General features: G+C 33.7%; 1 protein-coding gene across 1 annotated transcript; it reads right to left on the reverse strand.

Moving 5' to 3' along the window:
* Positions 1–260: 260 nt before the first annotated feature.
* LOC100185262 (protocadherin-11 X-linked) lies at positions 261–14,775 on the reverse strand. The gene is made up of 12 exons (XM_002121464.4): positions 13,856–14,775; positions 11,021–12,343; positions 9,783–10,230; positions 9,513–9,720; positions 7,995–8,572; positions 7,454–7,648; positions 5,998–6,133; positions 5,830–5,888; positions 5,100–5,325; positions 3,295–3,420; positions 2,471–2,567; positions 261–1,469 (listed from the first exon to the last, which is right to left on the reverse strand). The coding sequence occupies exons 2-12, from the start codon at positions 12,322–12,324 to the stop codon at positions 944–946; spliced, it is 3,903 nt and encodes a 1,300-aa protein (XP_002121500.1). The 5' UTR covers positions 12,325–12,343; positions 13,856–14,775; the 3' UTR covers positions 261–943.
* Between the last annotated feature and the right edge of the window lie 1,476 nt (positions 14,776–16,251).

A 16,251-nucleotide genomic window follows, 5' to 3' on the forward strand; every position in this document is an offset into this window, starting at 1 on the left:
GGTAAACGGTAATTAACTAGTATTGTTTTATTGCAAAACATTCATAAGTGTTTCCCTACTGTTCTATAAGTGTGCCTCTGATATCACATGTCTTGTTTCTACGAAGATCGAACTTTGGTCGTTGCCGTGTTTGTTTCAAGTCTTTTTGTACCTCATCTTAATAAAATAGTATATTCCCTTTACTGAAACTGATATTGATCAAGCAACCTCAAACTTCCACGACACTAAGGTAACTAATTTATCATTTATAACACAAGTTATGTCGAGAGTGAATATTTTTATAGATATCATATATGGCTGGTGGTGTGATGATGTTATATGACGAGTTAGTTATTTTATATCGAGCAAAAAAAGCAACAAAGAGGGAAAAACGAGATTTTTTCACAAAAAAGGATGTTTAATTACAAAAGTGTACCTATGGTTAATTGTAGCGCTAATATGAATGCTGTATGTACCAATGTACCTTCAATACTGGCAGTGCAGGTAAAACACAAAAATGAATTTCGTCACGAGTTTGGCTTAAAATCTACAGAAAAAAAACTCATCTCAAAAACAGTTAATCAAGAAATACATTTTTTTTACAGGACGGGAGCTACTCATATTTTGATGGACAGAAACGTTTTAGAGTTCGGACATAAAAACTGCTTGATTATAAAACGAGAGGTTTTAAATGTTCAAAGCTCAGACAAATAAAACATGTTAAACATTATACAAAAGCACGGCATTAAAACGTAGTAGTGCAATTATAGCAAGTGTAATTGGGACAGATAAGGCGGTTTTAAACTGCAAACAAATATCTGTTACCATAATTGTAAATGTTTTGATTATTTAAAAAATTGATTTTTAAACCATATTTGCTTACAGGACAAACGATCTGTCCACAAACATACACTTCGCTCAGCAGCACAACATGTTAATAAAGCAGGAAACTTTACAAGTCGATTTATTGCAGTAAATCGTCAATTTCGGCCACGACGTCTTCCGCATCTAATTCCTCCTTGATCATAGTGAGCCCATCATTTGGTTTGTAACCATCATCAGATAGATTCACTCTGTTACCGTACTGCTGTGGCATACTGTGTGGTGGGAGTTGATGCTCCATGTTATAACCTACGTCCTCGTGGCCATGGATAAGTTTTGTATTGTTTATATCGTCACAGTTGTCAACGTACATTGGGTGTTCGTAGTGTTGGGGATGTGCGGCATATCCAAGTTTGGGTTCATCTGCTGGGTTAACCATAGAGCCTCGCTTCTGCAGATTGACGTAAGCTTTTTCTACACTCATATGATCAGGGTTAAAGGTTTGAAGTGGCCGGTTTGGTCCCAGGTCGTACCCCATATGCATCCCAGGGTGCATGGGGTAACTTGGATCATTCAAACCATCCCCCATATGGTACATGTTGTTAGGCATCATGTAGTCCTGCCCATGCATATGTAAGTTGTTATCCTGGACCATGTATCCTTGGTTCCTGAAATATTTTGAAATAATTAAAAATTGGTCAAAATAAAAATTAATTTTGAACAAAAATTTTCCAACCTTTAATAACAAATTGATGCTTACGCATTAGGTTTTACTGGATTTACTGCGCACAATAATGTTTCATTTTTCTGCACATTAATCAATATTCATACATATTTCAGGCAGTAATGACACTACAAAGTGGTGTGCTGTTCAGGGCAACTGCGTCATATTGAGCAATAATAGCTACTAATGTAAACCAAACTGTTATCACTTATATACGAAATAAAAAATTAAACTTATTTTATAGCAATTTTAAAAATTAAAAACAGAAACTTGGGTATTGTTTATTATTGTATAAATTAATTACATGATACAGCATTAGCGGTCAGTTAAATTTGAGACAATTGTTTCAAAAATTTGTCAACCATGTAACAATTAATCTGATGAAGGCGACTTGAATACAATGTTAAAACTTGGGGAAAAATGTCTCTACAAAAATAATGATCTGGCAGCAACATAAAAAATCAGTTACCTCCTCTGTTTGAACTCAGCTATTTGGGTAATAAATTTTTTTTACATGTTTGGTATTAAAAGAATTTTACATGTTTGGGTACTAAAAGATTTTTACATGTTTGGGTATTAAAAGAATTTTACATGTTTGGGTACTAAAAGATTTTTACATGTTTGGGTATTAAAAGAATTTTACATGTTTGGGTACTAAAAGATTTTTACACGTTTGGGTATTAAAAGATTTTTACATATTTGGGTATTAAAAGAATTTTTACATGTTTGGGTAATAAAAGAATTTTACATGTTTGGGTATTAAAAATTTTTTACATGTTTGGGTATTAAAAGAATTTTACATGTTTGGGTATTAAAAGAATTTTTACATGTTTGGGTAATAAAAGAATTTTACATGTTTGGGTACTAAAAGAATTTTACATAAAATAAGTGACAAGCTCAACAACATATTGCTGAAAATTAAATGAAGCTGAAGCTGTAACTCACATTTCACAATATTCCTTTGTAGAGCAACCTTCGCCATGCATTGGGCAGATGAAGCCACTCATACCATGGTCAGCATAATGGATTCCTTCAACATATTCTGTAAGTTTATTTAGGTTTGTTTAATGAATAAATGAGAATCATTTGCTTTCACATTTTAGAACAGTTTTATAAGTTATAACATGGGTTTTTAAGTTATGATTATATTCTGTAAGTTTATATAATGAAGAAATGACAATCATTTACTCTCAAATGTTGGGACAATTTCAGAATTCATAACACAGGTTTTCTATTTTATAAGTTATTATTAAATTTGTGTGTGATTGTTCTTTCTGCATGACTAACAATTCAAACTACCAATGCCAGTTAAGTGTAGAGGATAGTCCAAGAAATGTCCACAATGGTGACAACCTCTAACACAGTACCCTCTGGTTGATTACAGAGTCTTCTAAACACTCAGCCATAACACTGACAACAATTCTTATGGTCGTACATTTCATACAACTTATTTAAAATAAAAAAGTGTTTTTGCCAAAATGTACTGTTGACATCAGTTGCTTGGTGAATTTACTGAATCATAAACAATACTTTGTTCGTGAATTTTAAATTTAAGTCTGAGGACTCTTAAACATAAGAGGTAACGTGCTAAACTCCCATGTCTCCTGAACACCGTTCGCCCTCACCCATATACAGTGGCGTAGCCAGGAAAAAATAAGATGGGGGGGTTAATAAGAAAAAAAAATTTTTTTGGGGGTTTAAAAGGGGGTCGCGACTCCCTAACCCCCCTGGCTGCGCCACTGCCCATATACAATAAATAAATGCCGCACCTGTGTCTGGCATCCAGCAGTTGTCCCCATGTCCATGTATATGACAATCATTCGTACATCGTGATGAAAATGAATTAGCACTACGTGAATGAAGTGGTGGATTCCCCATTCCATACAATGGCTTTTCTGAAGAATTAACAACAAATGTGAGTTAGATAAAGAAAATTTAAAAGTAATTGGCGATTCCAAAACGCGATAAGATAGAATACTGTCAGTGTCAGCACATTGTGCTATAACCTATTTTTCTCTTTTAAAACGCGGCACTATGGTTATATGACTCTGTATATATTTTATGTTTGCTACCAATAGACTAGTTAAGAGAATGATATTATGTATCATTTCACCCCAACTTTTTTAAAGAGAGATTAACTGAGAGTTATGTGAGCCTACTTTTTTACAGGATATAGAAATAGGTTAAAGAGGATATAGACAACAACAAAAAAGAATTAAGATTTTTTTCATTGAAAGTGAAAAAATGTAAGTCTAATTAATAATTATGTTATATAGGTCTGTCTATTTTATTTTCATAGATTTGGTTTGCATAAACTGTTGCTAAGACCCAAAGACAATCAAAGACAACACTATTCTACAAAGTTAAAATATAACCATTTCATTAAATTTTTAATAAGTTAATTTAAAAAAATTAAATGTATGGCAGGCGGATTAATTGGCACAATCAGACAAGTTAGTTGTAGTTTCCCATGTAAACAGAGGTTGACATACTTAAGCCATGACAAGACCAAATTCCAATCTGGCAGACATATATATTAATGACCATTTAGCAATATAACAATTCACATGTGGATAATCTAATGGAAATATGATATATTGGTCCCTTATGCAATGAATGGTCAAGCAATAAAATGTTTGACAAGCGTACAAAGTGGTCATATCTGCTTTTTCTCCCATTGGGAATTATGCGATGGGTTGTCTCAGACGGAATGTAGAGAGTGGTTGAGATTGAGGTGCGTTCAACCGGATAATCTAGATGGATTTTACTACACCTATTCAAGCGGAACTTCATATCCGCTTCTGTCCAGTTTAAACCAGTAATTTGACTTAGGTGTGTGAATAGAACCGCATGCTTAGGAGTTAGCACCAGTTGAACGGTAGAGCGGTTTTAAATAAGTTCCTTATTAACTAAATAGATTCTATGCAGGTTGTTAAACAACATTGGAATAGGTGTTGATAACGCGACAGAACACCGAACACAAATACTGGTCATTCACGAGTTGATTTCATACAAAACACTGTTCATTCATGCATGGCTTGTTTCACAATTTAAACTGAAACTCCCAGTAACCATAGCAACCATGGCCAGTCACAGGATGTTGTGGGATTGGAGTCATGCCAATGATACGCAGTTAATTAATGAACGTTTTGTAAAATACCCAGACACTGTTTTTGGTGCATCTTAAAGAAAACTAAGAGACAAAAAAATTTTGAAAATTGTTTTTTAAAAATTGGCTGTTATTAAAATAAATGAAAATATTGTATTATTAAAACTGTGTAATTACTCAAAATTGTAAAAAATAAAGTACTTTTAACAATATTCTGTATCTATTTCATATGGGTAACTTCCTTTAACATGGCACAACAAAAGATACTGGGTTGGGCTAGGTTTGTCCGTTACCCACCACATATTTTAGGAATAACTATGTTACATATGGGGACAACTTTAAAAAAAGCAGAAAACAGCACAGAGGAAAAAATATGTGTAGAATCATATATTAGTAAAAAAGTATGTATATGTAGAAAAAAATATGTGTAGACTCAAAGGGAGTAGAAGAAATTTTGAGACGTACCAGTGACCATGTTTCCTGTATGAGATGAATATGATTTGTTGGCTGGGTGGGAGATATAGTTTGGCTGGGCATTTCGAGCTCCATAAGGTACACGGTACCCAGTGTTGTGGGCTTCACTTGGCATGCTATCACCAGTTCCACTGTCTTTACCGCTGTACTGAGAAACCACGCTGCCTTCTGATAAATCTTCTTGTCCGTGTATGTTCTTATCATGTAGTGGATCGGACTGAGAAGTATTTTAATATAAAATTACCCAGGAAAAAAAAAATTTAAGAATTTGAAATTGAAAAATGCATTATTTGTATGTTGTTTATTGGCTTTTATTGTGGATATTTTTGTAAAACTACAGATTTCAAATATTTTTTTAAATGTTTAATCTGTGTCATGGTAAAATGTTGCTTTTTGACAGACTCAATAGTAAAGGATATTATATAGTTGTAACTTTTAACACTCATGAAATTAATAATCATTTTCTCAGGTTTTAACGAAAGTTTGAGGAAATGCCATTAGTAGGTGGGTTGGTTGGTACACAGTCATGGTACAACGCACATTCACTGTCTACTGACTCATAAGGAATGAATCAATTGTTTATGACTGGTCTAAATAATTACGCAACTTTGGGCAGTACAATATTAGTAACAGGAACAAGTAAAAAGTGAATTTAAGACATTTCTTAATACATAACATAACCAGAGGAACTAAAACTGGTTTTAAAAAATGTTAGGCTTACCTCTTCCATTTGATGTTGCATGTTTGACCAATTTGGTTGCGCCAGTGAGGATTGACTACCTGTGACCCAATTATATGTTTTCAGTGTTTATTTAGGAACAAGATATAATACAAACACGTTATTTGATATAAGACAAACATGATACATGATATTATACAAACATGTTACCTGCTTGTTTATCTATAGACATCCTACGCTGGAAAATGTCATCGTTGTATATATTGTTTGCTTTCTGGCAGTTGTAGGAGCGCGACATTTTACTTTTACTACAACAGCAACATTTGTATTTCACCAACATAACAATCTGTGGAAATAGGAAAAAAAATTTTTTTTTTAAAAACTAGCCATGTAAATATTTATATATATATATATATATACTATATGTGAGTGTACTCTATGTGTTTTTAATTTTAATATAAAAATTAGGTGTAAATTTATTTTATAGAATGGTGATTTTCAAAATTTTTAGCATCTTCTGTGTTTGAACAAAAAACCTCTGTTATTTTCCAAGTTTAGTTTTTACCTCACTTTTGCCAACGAGATAATTAAAGAAAAACAAAAATAGTTTTCAACTCAGACAGAAAAACTAGTTTTAAATTTCAATAACAAATTGTAAATTGGCAGAAAACTGTTTTTTAAATCAACAAAGTTTGGCTTAATAAAGCAACAAACCAATATGTTGTAAAACTTGCAATAAACTTGTAATATATGGTTTTAACATTTGTGTGTTAACGTCCACAACAATACAAGCAAATACAAAATGAACAACTTTCAAAATTCCTTTTTGACAGACTCGACAAGAATATTTAATGACTTCTTGATGCTTTTACCACGCATGGTAAGTTGTAATTTTAGGCTTTTTCATTATTCATGGACCTCAAGTCCATAATTTCAATTTCCTAGATAGACATGAGTGTTATACACACAGACACTAGTCTGACAAGGTGCCTATAAAAATATAATTTAAAAAAATTTATGACAAATTTTAATATAAACTAGCCTATTTAATGACGCTTCAAAGTAGAATACACGTCATGTAATAAAGCACTTTTCTCTGTTCATGTAAACTAGCAATGAGAAAATTTCTTAATTATAATTATCCAGCAGTAAGGCACTGGTTAAAATTCTTGTCGTTAATCTTGAAGTAAAACGTGTCTGTGTGGTTTATGTAAACCTGGATAAGGTTTGAATCAGCTACAATCAATACTTGTAAGATGTAACTTGTGAATACTGAATAAATAATTACAGTAATTGCAGTTTAAGCGAACATGGTGTTTAAAGCCACCTTCAAATTTAATCACAATGATATAGGAGTAAATATACAAGAGGACTATACAGTTTGAATCTATCACTTATTTACATGGTCATATATAAAGGTATTGGACAACTTTATGTCTTAAATTTCCCAAATATTTCATTAACTTTTTGTTAATTTTTTTTTAAATATGTAATTTCAAAGTATGTACAGAAATCAAAAAAATATGTATATACATAATTTATATAATTATATTACATATGATAAACATTTAAAAATTGTCTTACTTGAACATTTATAATTTTCTTAATGTATATAATAATTTAATAAATATATATTTTAATCTTTTTTAAAACTTTAGATACCTACCATTATAATTAACATGATAAGCAGCAAGGCACTGAAACATATGATAAGAATCAATGCAAGATCATCGGCCCCAGCTTTTCCTATGTCAGTGCTTGGTGTATGTAGGATGGGGTAGAATGTGTTGTTCATACAAGACTTGAGTGCTTTGGTTACATTCATTTTACGTGGCCGCTTGTCAGTCACGTATATGTTGACCTGGAGATTTTTCATTAAACAATTATCTAATTTCATTAGCACTAATTCATTAGCAACAAAATTCGTTAGCATGTATGTATACGGAACAGCTAGTTTTAAATTATTATGACAATGTAATTATACGGAGTATATACAACTGACTGAACATGAATGCCCTGGGGACAAGTTCTTAAAAATTCATATTTAGTTTTCTTAGTTATAGCGCACCAGTATACACTTGTGTCTGAAATCCTATGCAGTTTTGACTTGACAGGAAAAGTTAAAAATTTTAAAATAATATTTACAATTTTTTTTAAAAAATCGTTTTTTTTTTTAATTTTATTAAAAACTAAACATGATTTCTTACCCAAGCTGTCGTGCTGAGAGCTTTTGGTTTTCCCATATCACTGACCAATATCTCTATCACATGACATCCACGTTTCATTTTTTTGAACGACTTTTTTTGCTTGAGATTTAAACTGACTTCGCCAGAGTTCATATTTATGGTGAAGTAATCATACACGTTACCGGCAGCAATTGCGTAATGGACTCTCCCATTTTCCTGCTCGTCAGGATCAGTTGCTACCACGCGTGTGATAACTACAGGCTGTGTTCTTGGTGGGTGAACGGCTTTACTCGAAGAATCTCCGATAAGTAAAGATTCTCGTGCAGAAGTGAAGAGTGACAGGTTAGTACTTGCGGGAGTGCTTGGACTTTTTCTTTTCCAACCGTCCTTGAAATAAATAAAGGCAACATCTCGGGTAACATTCGGGTACGAAATGGAAGGAGAATTGTCGTTTATGTCTGTCAAGAAAATTTGAACTGTTGCATAATCTTTGCGTGGTCTATCACCACTGTCACGCGCTTCCACACGTAGCAAGTAAGGTTGAGATTGTAGAACTTCACGATCTAACTCACTCTGCTCACCATCGTAAGTTATCATACCTGCAACAAATGAGAAATGGTTTAAATTCAAATTTTTAGCACTGGAGAATGGAGAATGTTCTTGTGGATGGAGATGACTGTATTTTACACCGACTTTGTAAAATAAAATAATGTTTGTTTGCCATGTGAAGCGACTAATTAAAAATTCAGCAATCATTTGATAGCTAACACAATATAGAACATATATTCAGTGGGACAGGGTGTCAGGGTGGGTATATGTATATGACTAGTAGTAAGTCTTGTGAATTATGGCCCTAAATCATACAAGAATATTCTGGTAACAGCAGTTCATGAGTATTAAAACTAGAGCCCGACCAATATTGCTTTTTTCAAACCGATACCGATACCGATATTTTGTAAATTTCAGTTGCCGATAACCGATATTTTAATGCACCTAAAAAACTTGACTGATTAAAACGGAAAAATCGGATATAGCTAATAAAAATCAACTAACAGGCCTAATTATTATTAATTAGTTATTAGTGAACTTGTAATTACTTAATTGGTTAATTTGTAATTTTTTCAAATCAATTTTACCTCTCTTCCATTAAACAAACATTATATTTATCAGCTAATGCAGTTTATTTGTGTATCACGTTTACGCGTAAAGACGCGTAAGTGACCTAAAGTAACCTCGACGTACGGTGGACGCGTGATCAGACGCTTTGACCTAGTTTAATACGTTAGATTTTTACGAACGAGTTGAAATAGGTATACGAGTGAGTTTACGTTTATGAACAAGCCATCGCTCTGCATTAATTCTTGCGTACGCACGTTGCTGGCCGTCTGGTTACTAAGCGCCGATAATATTGGCCGTTTTTTGCCCTTGCCGATAATCGGTAAATCACCAAAAATGCAGCCGATATATCGGCTAACCGATAATCGGTCGTGCTCTAATTAAAACAAGTTTTAAAACAGCTAATGATGAATTTAAAAATACCTGTGACATGATTTATAAAGAACGGGATATTTTCATCTGAGTCAACAAAGCTGTATGAGACTTTTGCATTTGTGTCTTTATTTATATCTCTGTCTGTTGCGAACACATGGCCCACATATGCACCACGTTTTAAATGCTCCTTCACTGGGAACGAGTATTGAGACTTGGAGAATTTAGGACTGTTGTCGTTTTCATCTAATACAGTGATCTAAAAGAGAAAGAATTGATTTTAATAAAAACAAAATTTCTTGTAAAACAGTTCTTACATACCGTCAGTGATGTAGTAGCTGAATGACTTGGTATTCCATTATCTGTTGCAGTTACAGTTAATATGAAAGGACCGGTAGAGTTTTCTGCATCCAGAGGTTCAGCATTCGTTGCAAATCTCACAATTCCAGTTAAGGGCTCAATAACAAAGGGAAGAGTTTGGCTTGTGTTAGTTGGCCAAATTGTGTAGTTAACTCTTGCATTCAAACCATCGTCAGGATCAGCTGCTTCAACTTGAGTAACTCTGTCTCCACCATTGATTGTCTCTTTCACATTTACTCTGTAACCTCCACGTCTAAATTTTGGTGGGTTGTCGTTAACGTCTTCGAGTTCAATAGCTATAGTTGTGCTGTTTGTGAGAGAAGGATTCCCAAAGTCCCAAGCATCAATCTCGAGGTTGTATGATGGCTGTGTCTCTCTGTCAAGCTCCTTTTTCGTTTTGATCAGGTATCTGTAACATAAAAAACATAAATATTAAATATGAATATATAAGTTGTAAGTGTAAATTTGTGTATCTGCCGTCTGTACTATTGAATATGAGAGGTTGGGAATAGAATATGGCTGTACATTGTACTTTATTTCAATCCAAACTTAGCCTATTTCATAGAGTGCTTTCAGTCCTAGACAATTTATATTTGAGTATTTTAATATTCGGTAAACATCATGCTTTTACCATAAACGCACATGTTGTACAGAATGTAGGCTATTAAAATTCAACTAGAAAGTGAAATGATACAGGTAGTGAAAACGTGCTGCCCTAATTTGTTCTGTTTACCATGCAATAAAGTTTAACGGCCTCATGAAAAAGCAAAGAGAAATGGGGCATTTAAAGTTAACACGCAAGGGCATGTATGAACCTGACGGCCATGAGTATTTGAACAGTAAGATCTACACCAGTTAACAACTACTGCTAACCATTGCTTCCTTCAACAACAAGTGCCAACCATTTTTTGTTAAGGAAGCAAATTTAACAAATGAATCGCATCAGTGAGAATGAATAAGAAGATCAGGTAACAAAGTCCACACACAACAATGCACTGTTAACTAAGAAACCAGCATACAAAGACAGGTGCACAAAGTAATTAAGTTATATGCTGCGCTGCTGGCAGTTGCTAAACCCTTTAACGGCAATTGATTGTTGTTCAAAACTTTCCGTATTTCTGATAAGTTTGTTTAAAAGTGTAAAAGTGGAAATTAGTCATAAAAGTTTTGAAAACAACATTTTATTGCGTGAGACTTACCTATTATCCTTCCGATCAATTACGAAGAGCTCAAAACCATCAGATTCTTTTAATCTGCATGACACGTTACCATTGAGGCCGGTATCACGATCCGTGATAGTCACAAATGCAATGTAACTTCCACGAGCCATATCCTCTTTTACAAACACAACTTCAGTATCTGGTGTTTCAGTAGCAGCATCAGAGGTAGGCCTGCGGTCTTGAGAGGCAGGGTCCAAGTATTCCATAAACTTAATGGAGAATTGGGGGTATTCATCATTTATGTCAATTACTTTCACAGTCACCGTTGTGTAGGCAGGGGAAGAGTTTGGCCCTTTGTCTCTCGCTTCCACTGTAAGGTGATGGATGGTTCTGTTTTCATAATCTAGTCCCGGTGCTTTTATGCTAATTGCACCGGTATCAGGGTTCAACTGAAAAATAGCTTTGTCCTGAGCGCTTACTACACCAGGAAAGGTGTAGGATAAATCAGCATTTGAGCCACTGTCCAAGTCTGTTGCTTCAACTCGAACCACAACAAAACCTGCAGGGCGATTTTCAGGAACTTCAACAATGTATCTACTTTCCGCGAAAATCGGTTGATTGTCATTTGAGTCGCTCACATTAATTTTAATGGTGGCTGTGCCTGTTAAAGAGGGAGTTCCACCATCAATTGCTTTCAGCTGCAGCTCATATGAGGAGATTACTTCCCTATCAAGTTGTTTGACCAGCTGTAACTGCGGGATTTTCGTCCCATCAATATTTTCTACGACCAAGAGTTCGAAATAGGAGAGAGGTGATTCATCAGAGCTTACATCGGTGCTCGTTAAGTCATAATGATCGATTGAGTTTGCACCTAAATCGGGATCAGTAGCACTGTCTAGTCGGATTAACGTCCCAACGAAGGCACTTTCCGAAATGTCCTTTACAATAATTGGCGAAGGAAAAGTAGGCGTATTATCATTGAGGTCCTCTAACGTAAATTGAACTTTAATAAGTTGAAAGTAATCTGATGGTAACACGGCCACCTCAACATCTATGGTACAAGTAGGTGGGTTTTCAGGACATAGCTTTTCCCTGTCCAATCTGATTGCAGTGTTAAGGTCCCCAGTATTTGGATCAACATGAATCTTGTCCCCGCCTGTTAAAACCTGATATGTTCTTTGCACCTGGTTTGGTTCCAGTATTGGAAAATTGAGCTCTTGGGGGATATTCCCCACATAGTCGCCTTGTCCTGTGTCTTCTTTTAGAACATATGCAAGGTTCAGAGATTGACAAACAGGCAGAAACAGAAGACTCAGAAATGTGACAAATAAACTTATTTCCATTAAATACTGATTTATCACCCTGCAAAGTAATTGTTGGGTAAAAACATGCTGTATGCACAGTAATAAGTACTCCAGTCAGTATAAATGGTACATAAAACAAAACTTTCGTATAACTTTAAATGACAAATATATTTATATTATATACGTATACCATTTAATTTTATGAATGTTTAGGCCTATTATGGTTGTTAATGTTATTACTTTACAATTACTCAATTTGTAACTTGTGATTATTGTAAGCAATAAAACATTATAAGGGGTTATTTTACTAACAACATGACGTCAACATCAATAATCGCCGGGTGTTAAGTATAAAACGCAAAGTATAATACGTGTTTTACGTTTACATTTAATTAGCCAAAATAAACAATACATAATATGTATACTACAAGTCAAATAAATAATTTAAACGGCATCATAAAGTTAACAAGCCTATACAAAACACCTAGTAGACTAATGGAAAAAAGTTTTAAAAAATTAGCAATATTAAAATTATTATTTCCAGTAAAAATATCTTTATTTGTATTCAACTGGTATACACTGAACAATTTTTTTTTTATTAATACACCGGTGCCCAATTTTATGCAATTACACTTATTAGCTTTAACAAGCCGTCCTTCTGAGGGGTAAAGAGAAACACATGCATGATCATCAGGGATTAAACATAGTGAGCCATGATATCAAAGTGATGTCATAATTATCATCACCATTCAACACAGTGGTATATAAGGCAACATAACGTGATATATTAAAAAAAAATTGTTTTGCTTATAAGCGAGTGTTAGACTTAAATATTTTAAAATAGTAGCAGCAAAAAGATAGCGGTCACCCTTAAAATAAAATTTATATATATGTGTGTGTGTTCTTCCAAAAAACAAACAACTTTTTAAAGGTAAACATTATTAAAATGCACAAGTAGTTATATAAATAGTTTGTGCAACTTTATTATTATAGATATTTCCGCCAAAGTATGACATGCATATTCATTTGGAATTTTACAAATAAAAATGCATTTATTCAAATGAAAACTGTGGAACCCAATTAGATCTCTTGTTTAACATTATTCTAACAACAATGAAATAAACTTAACCCACTTTTCCCAGTAGTAAGCGTCAACTGTCAATCAATATTAGCAACTTTCTCTTGCATTGAAACTTGACAAGCTGAAGCTGATATGTATATAACGGAGTCTGTATATAACCATTTTATATTTTATATACGGACTCTGGTATATAATATATAAAGTTGCAGAAGAATTTGCATTTAAACTACTAAACAATATAAGTTTAAGAATATATTTAGCATTTTGGGTCATATCTTAAAAATATATATAACTTTGACACTGACCACTTTGTACAACTAAATCATTATACATGATTCTATTTTATATATGTGCACCAACCAATTTAAAAAATACATTCCATTACTGAGTATACATACGATATACCGCGTGGCAATTATAATAACCAATACATACATTATTTAAGATTCAATTCATAAATAAAAGATAAACGCATTCCGAACAACATACCTTAAATTCAGCAAAACTATGAAGAAACAAACTACAAGAATTTCTTAAACACTCTTCTTAATATTAACTCGAGTTTTAACTCATTCGCGAGACGTTAACTTCCTATATTACAACGATTAAAATCCTTCGTTATGTTCGTCGCCCGGGGCGCAGTTTAATCCACTTCACAGTTCCAGTTCGCACAGCAACGCAAAGCAAAGAAAGTCGGACTTTCTCTCTGCAGGCGTTATTTTTTCGCTCGCGATTCGCGGCGGCGTTCGCTGCGTCTCTTCCTGTCAATCATCCGACAGCGACAAGTAAGGTGTGTCGATTATGGTGGAAAAATAGGAATTTCCTGCGCTTAAAAAAAATAGAGTTTTGTTTCCTATATTACCAAACTTTCTTCTAAACCGAAACCTGACAAAAAATTAGGCTGTACGCTCGTGCTTCCATTTGTCAGTATTGAACTAAACCAGTAAAATATCGTAACTAAACTAGTTGATAACGTTAAGCATTCAGGTCACTGTGTTTAAATAAAGTTTTTACAGATTCTAAAAAACACACAGTTAAATGCAAAGAATATAGAAGGGCGGGAAAGATGGGACACATTTTCATTGTAGTTTCTTGCCCTCTTTGCTAGTAAACAAAGAACGTTCAAAGAATTATAAAGCCGTATCTTCACGAACGCTATAGACCGCTGTTATTTGTTTAAAACACGATCAGGATATTTAAATACTATATGTGCTAAAGGTGTCTCATCTTACCCAGCGCTACTATATATCTGCGTCGAGCAGTTACAAGATGAATTATAAAGTCATTAAGCTTTCCAGTGAACTTAAAAGTACTACAACAAGAACAACACTAATCGCTGTTATCAAAAACTTTACGACTTGTTTTTTATAAACATTGAATTCATTTCCCTTTATAGACCCACTTTTTATAAATTATTTATCCACTAAGTAAGTATCGGCGAAAAGAGCTCACGCAACCGCCCCTTGTAGCTAACAGCGTGATATTGACAGCTTGCAATAAGAGGCCGACTTTACTGCAGTTGCTCAAACAACGGTTTTAAATTGTTTGGACAAGATATTTTTGATTTACAGCCGCAGCGTTTCGTTAATAGAATTTCTTTACAACATGAACAAATACTCGTCATTTGTGAATATAAACAAAAGTTAGGCCTATTTCGCTGGTTTCGAGATTGGTAAAGCGCACAGAATCTGCTGTAGTATTCTAATCCATATCTCATATATCTCTGCAAAGCCTTGTTCAGATGTACCGAAATACAAACGCATCGTGTACATAGCAGACAAAATCATGACAAAATTTCATAAACTCAAGTATTTTTTTTATAGTTTAAATAAACATTGTAGTCGTATGCCCAATTCTGGTATGAGTGTGTAACATGCAGTCTCGTATATACTTCGCACAATTAGAACTATCTCGTTTTCTAATTAATTATAAGCGCTTTAACTGACACACCTAATTACAAGTTCTTAGTGCATCGATTTATATAGCTGGTGTGTTCCTCGTAGGAATAACAGTTTTTTTTACTATTGAGCGATATCACTATGCAAGTTAAACAACCGGTTAAGATTATAGCGCCAATATCTCCTACCCCCAGGGCCAACAATAGTAAGCTCTCCAGCTATCTACACATTGCAGCAACAATCAGATTGTAAACGAGTAAACACAGCAAATCTGCCAACGTTTTATCTGGCACGGGTTTTAATCGCATTGTTTGCTTTTTAACTCGCGAAAAAATACGTCAGGTGAATAAATTATCTTTAAACGTTAATATATGTAAAATTTTATGAACACATTCACATATAAAATAACCTGCATAAAGTATATGAACTCGACACTGGTGCAGGAATTTGCCGTGACCAAAAATGTTTCACCTATAAATTAGGTGTTTAAAACATTTCTTTAATAACAAAATCATTTCACTTATACAATTTTGAAAAAAAAATTCAAAAATAAAACCGATACTTATTTATTTCAATCGTTCTTTTGAGTGTGTGTTCGACGCAAGATAATATTCTTCTATTGGAACTTACGTCCAAAATGTAATAATCTAAAATTTATGATTTCAGAGATAGGTTACTATTTGTGTCGGGATGTTTGCGAAAAATGCAAATGGTAGGATGCATGGGGAAGTCGTGTCCGCTCGACTCCCATTGACCGTTCCTAACTTTTTAAAGCACAATCCGAATATTTTTATATTATGTGCTAAGAGGGTCCTACTATATTATAATTTTATGCACTTTTTTTGCTGTAAAATATTTTTTAAAACGCTATGTTATTTTTTTAAATGCGCGTTGTTGTGATATGTTTTGGAGTATCGATGAGAAACCTCATAGTTCGGTGATTTTATATTGGTTATACACAGCATTCAACCAGTTTTTAGCAAGTCA

The sequence above is a fragment of the Ciona intestinalis genome, chromosome 2 (genome assembly GCF_000224145.3).
Source record: "Ciona intestinalis chromosome 2, KH, whole genome shotgun sequence".
Taxonomy (NCBI): domain Eukaryota; kingdom Metazoa; phylum Chordata; class Ascidiacea; order Phlebobranchia; family Cionidae; genus Ciona; species Ciona intestinalis.

What these genes read in the sequence shown, in the direction of transcription:
- LOC100185262 (XM_002121464.4), bottom strand. Translation starts at nt 12,324, where the DNA reads ATGGAAATAAGTTTATTTGTCACATTTCTGAGTCTTCTGTTTCTGCCT. An exon ending in ATTGATCGGAAGGATAATAG is followed by an intron (nt 10,231 to 11,020) that starts GTAAGTCTCACG and finishes TTTATGTTACAG; the next exon opens with ATACCTGATCAAAACGAAAA. An exon ending in CAGCTACTACATCACTGACG is followed by an intron (nt 9,721 to 9,782) that starts GTATGTAAGAAC and finishes TTTCTCTTTTAG; the next exon opens with ATCACTGTATTAGATGAAAA.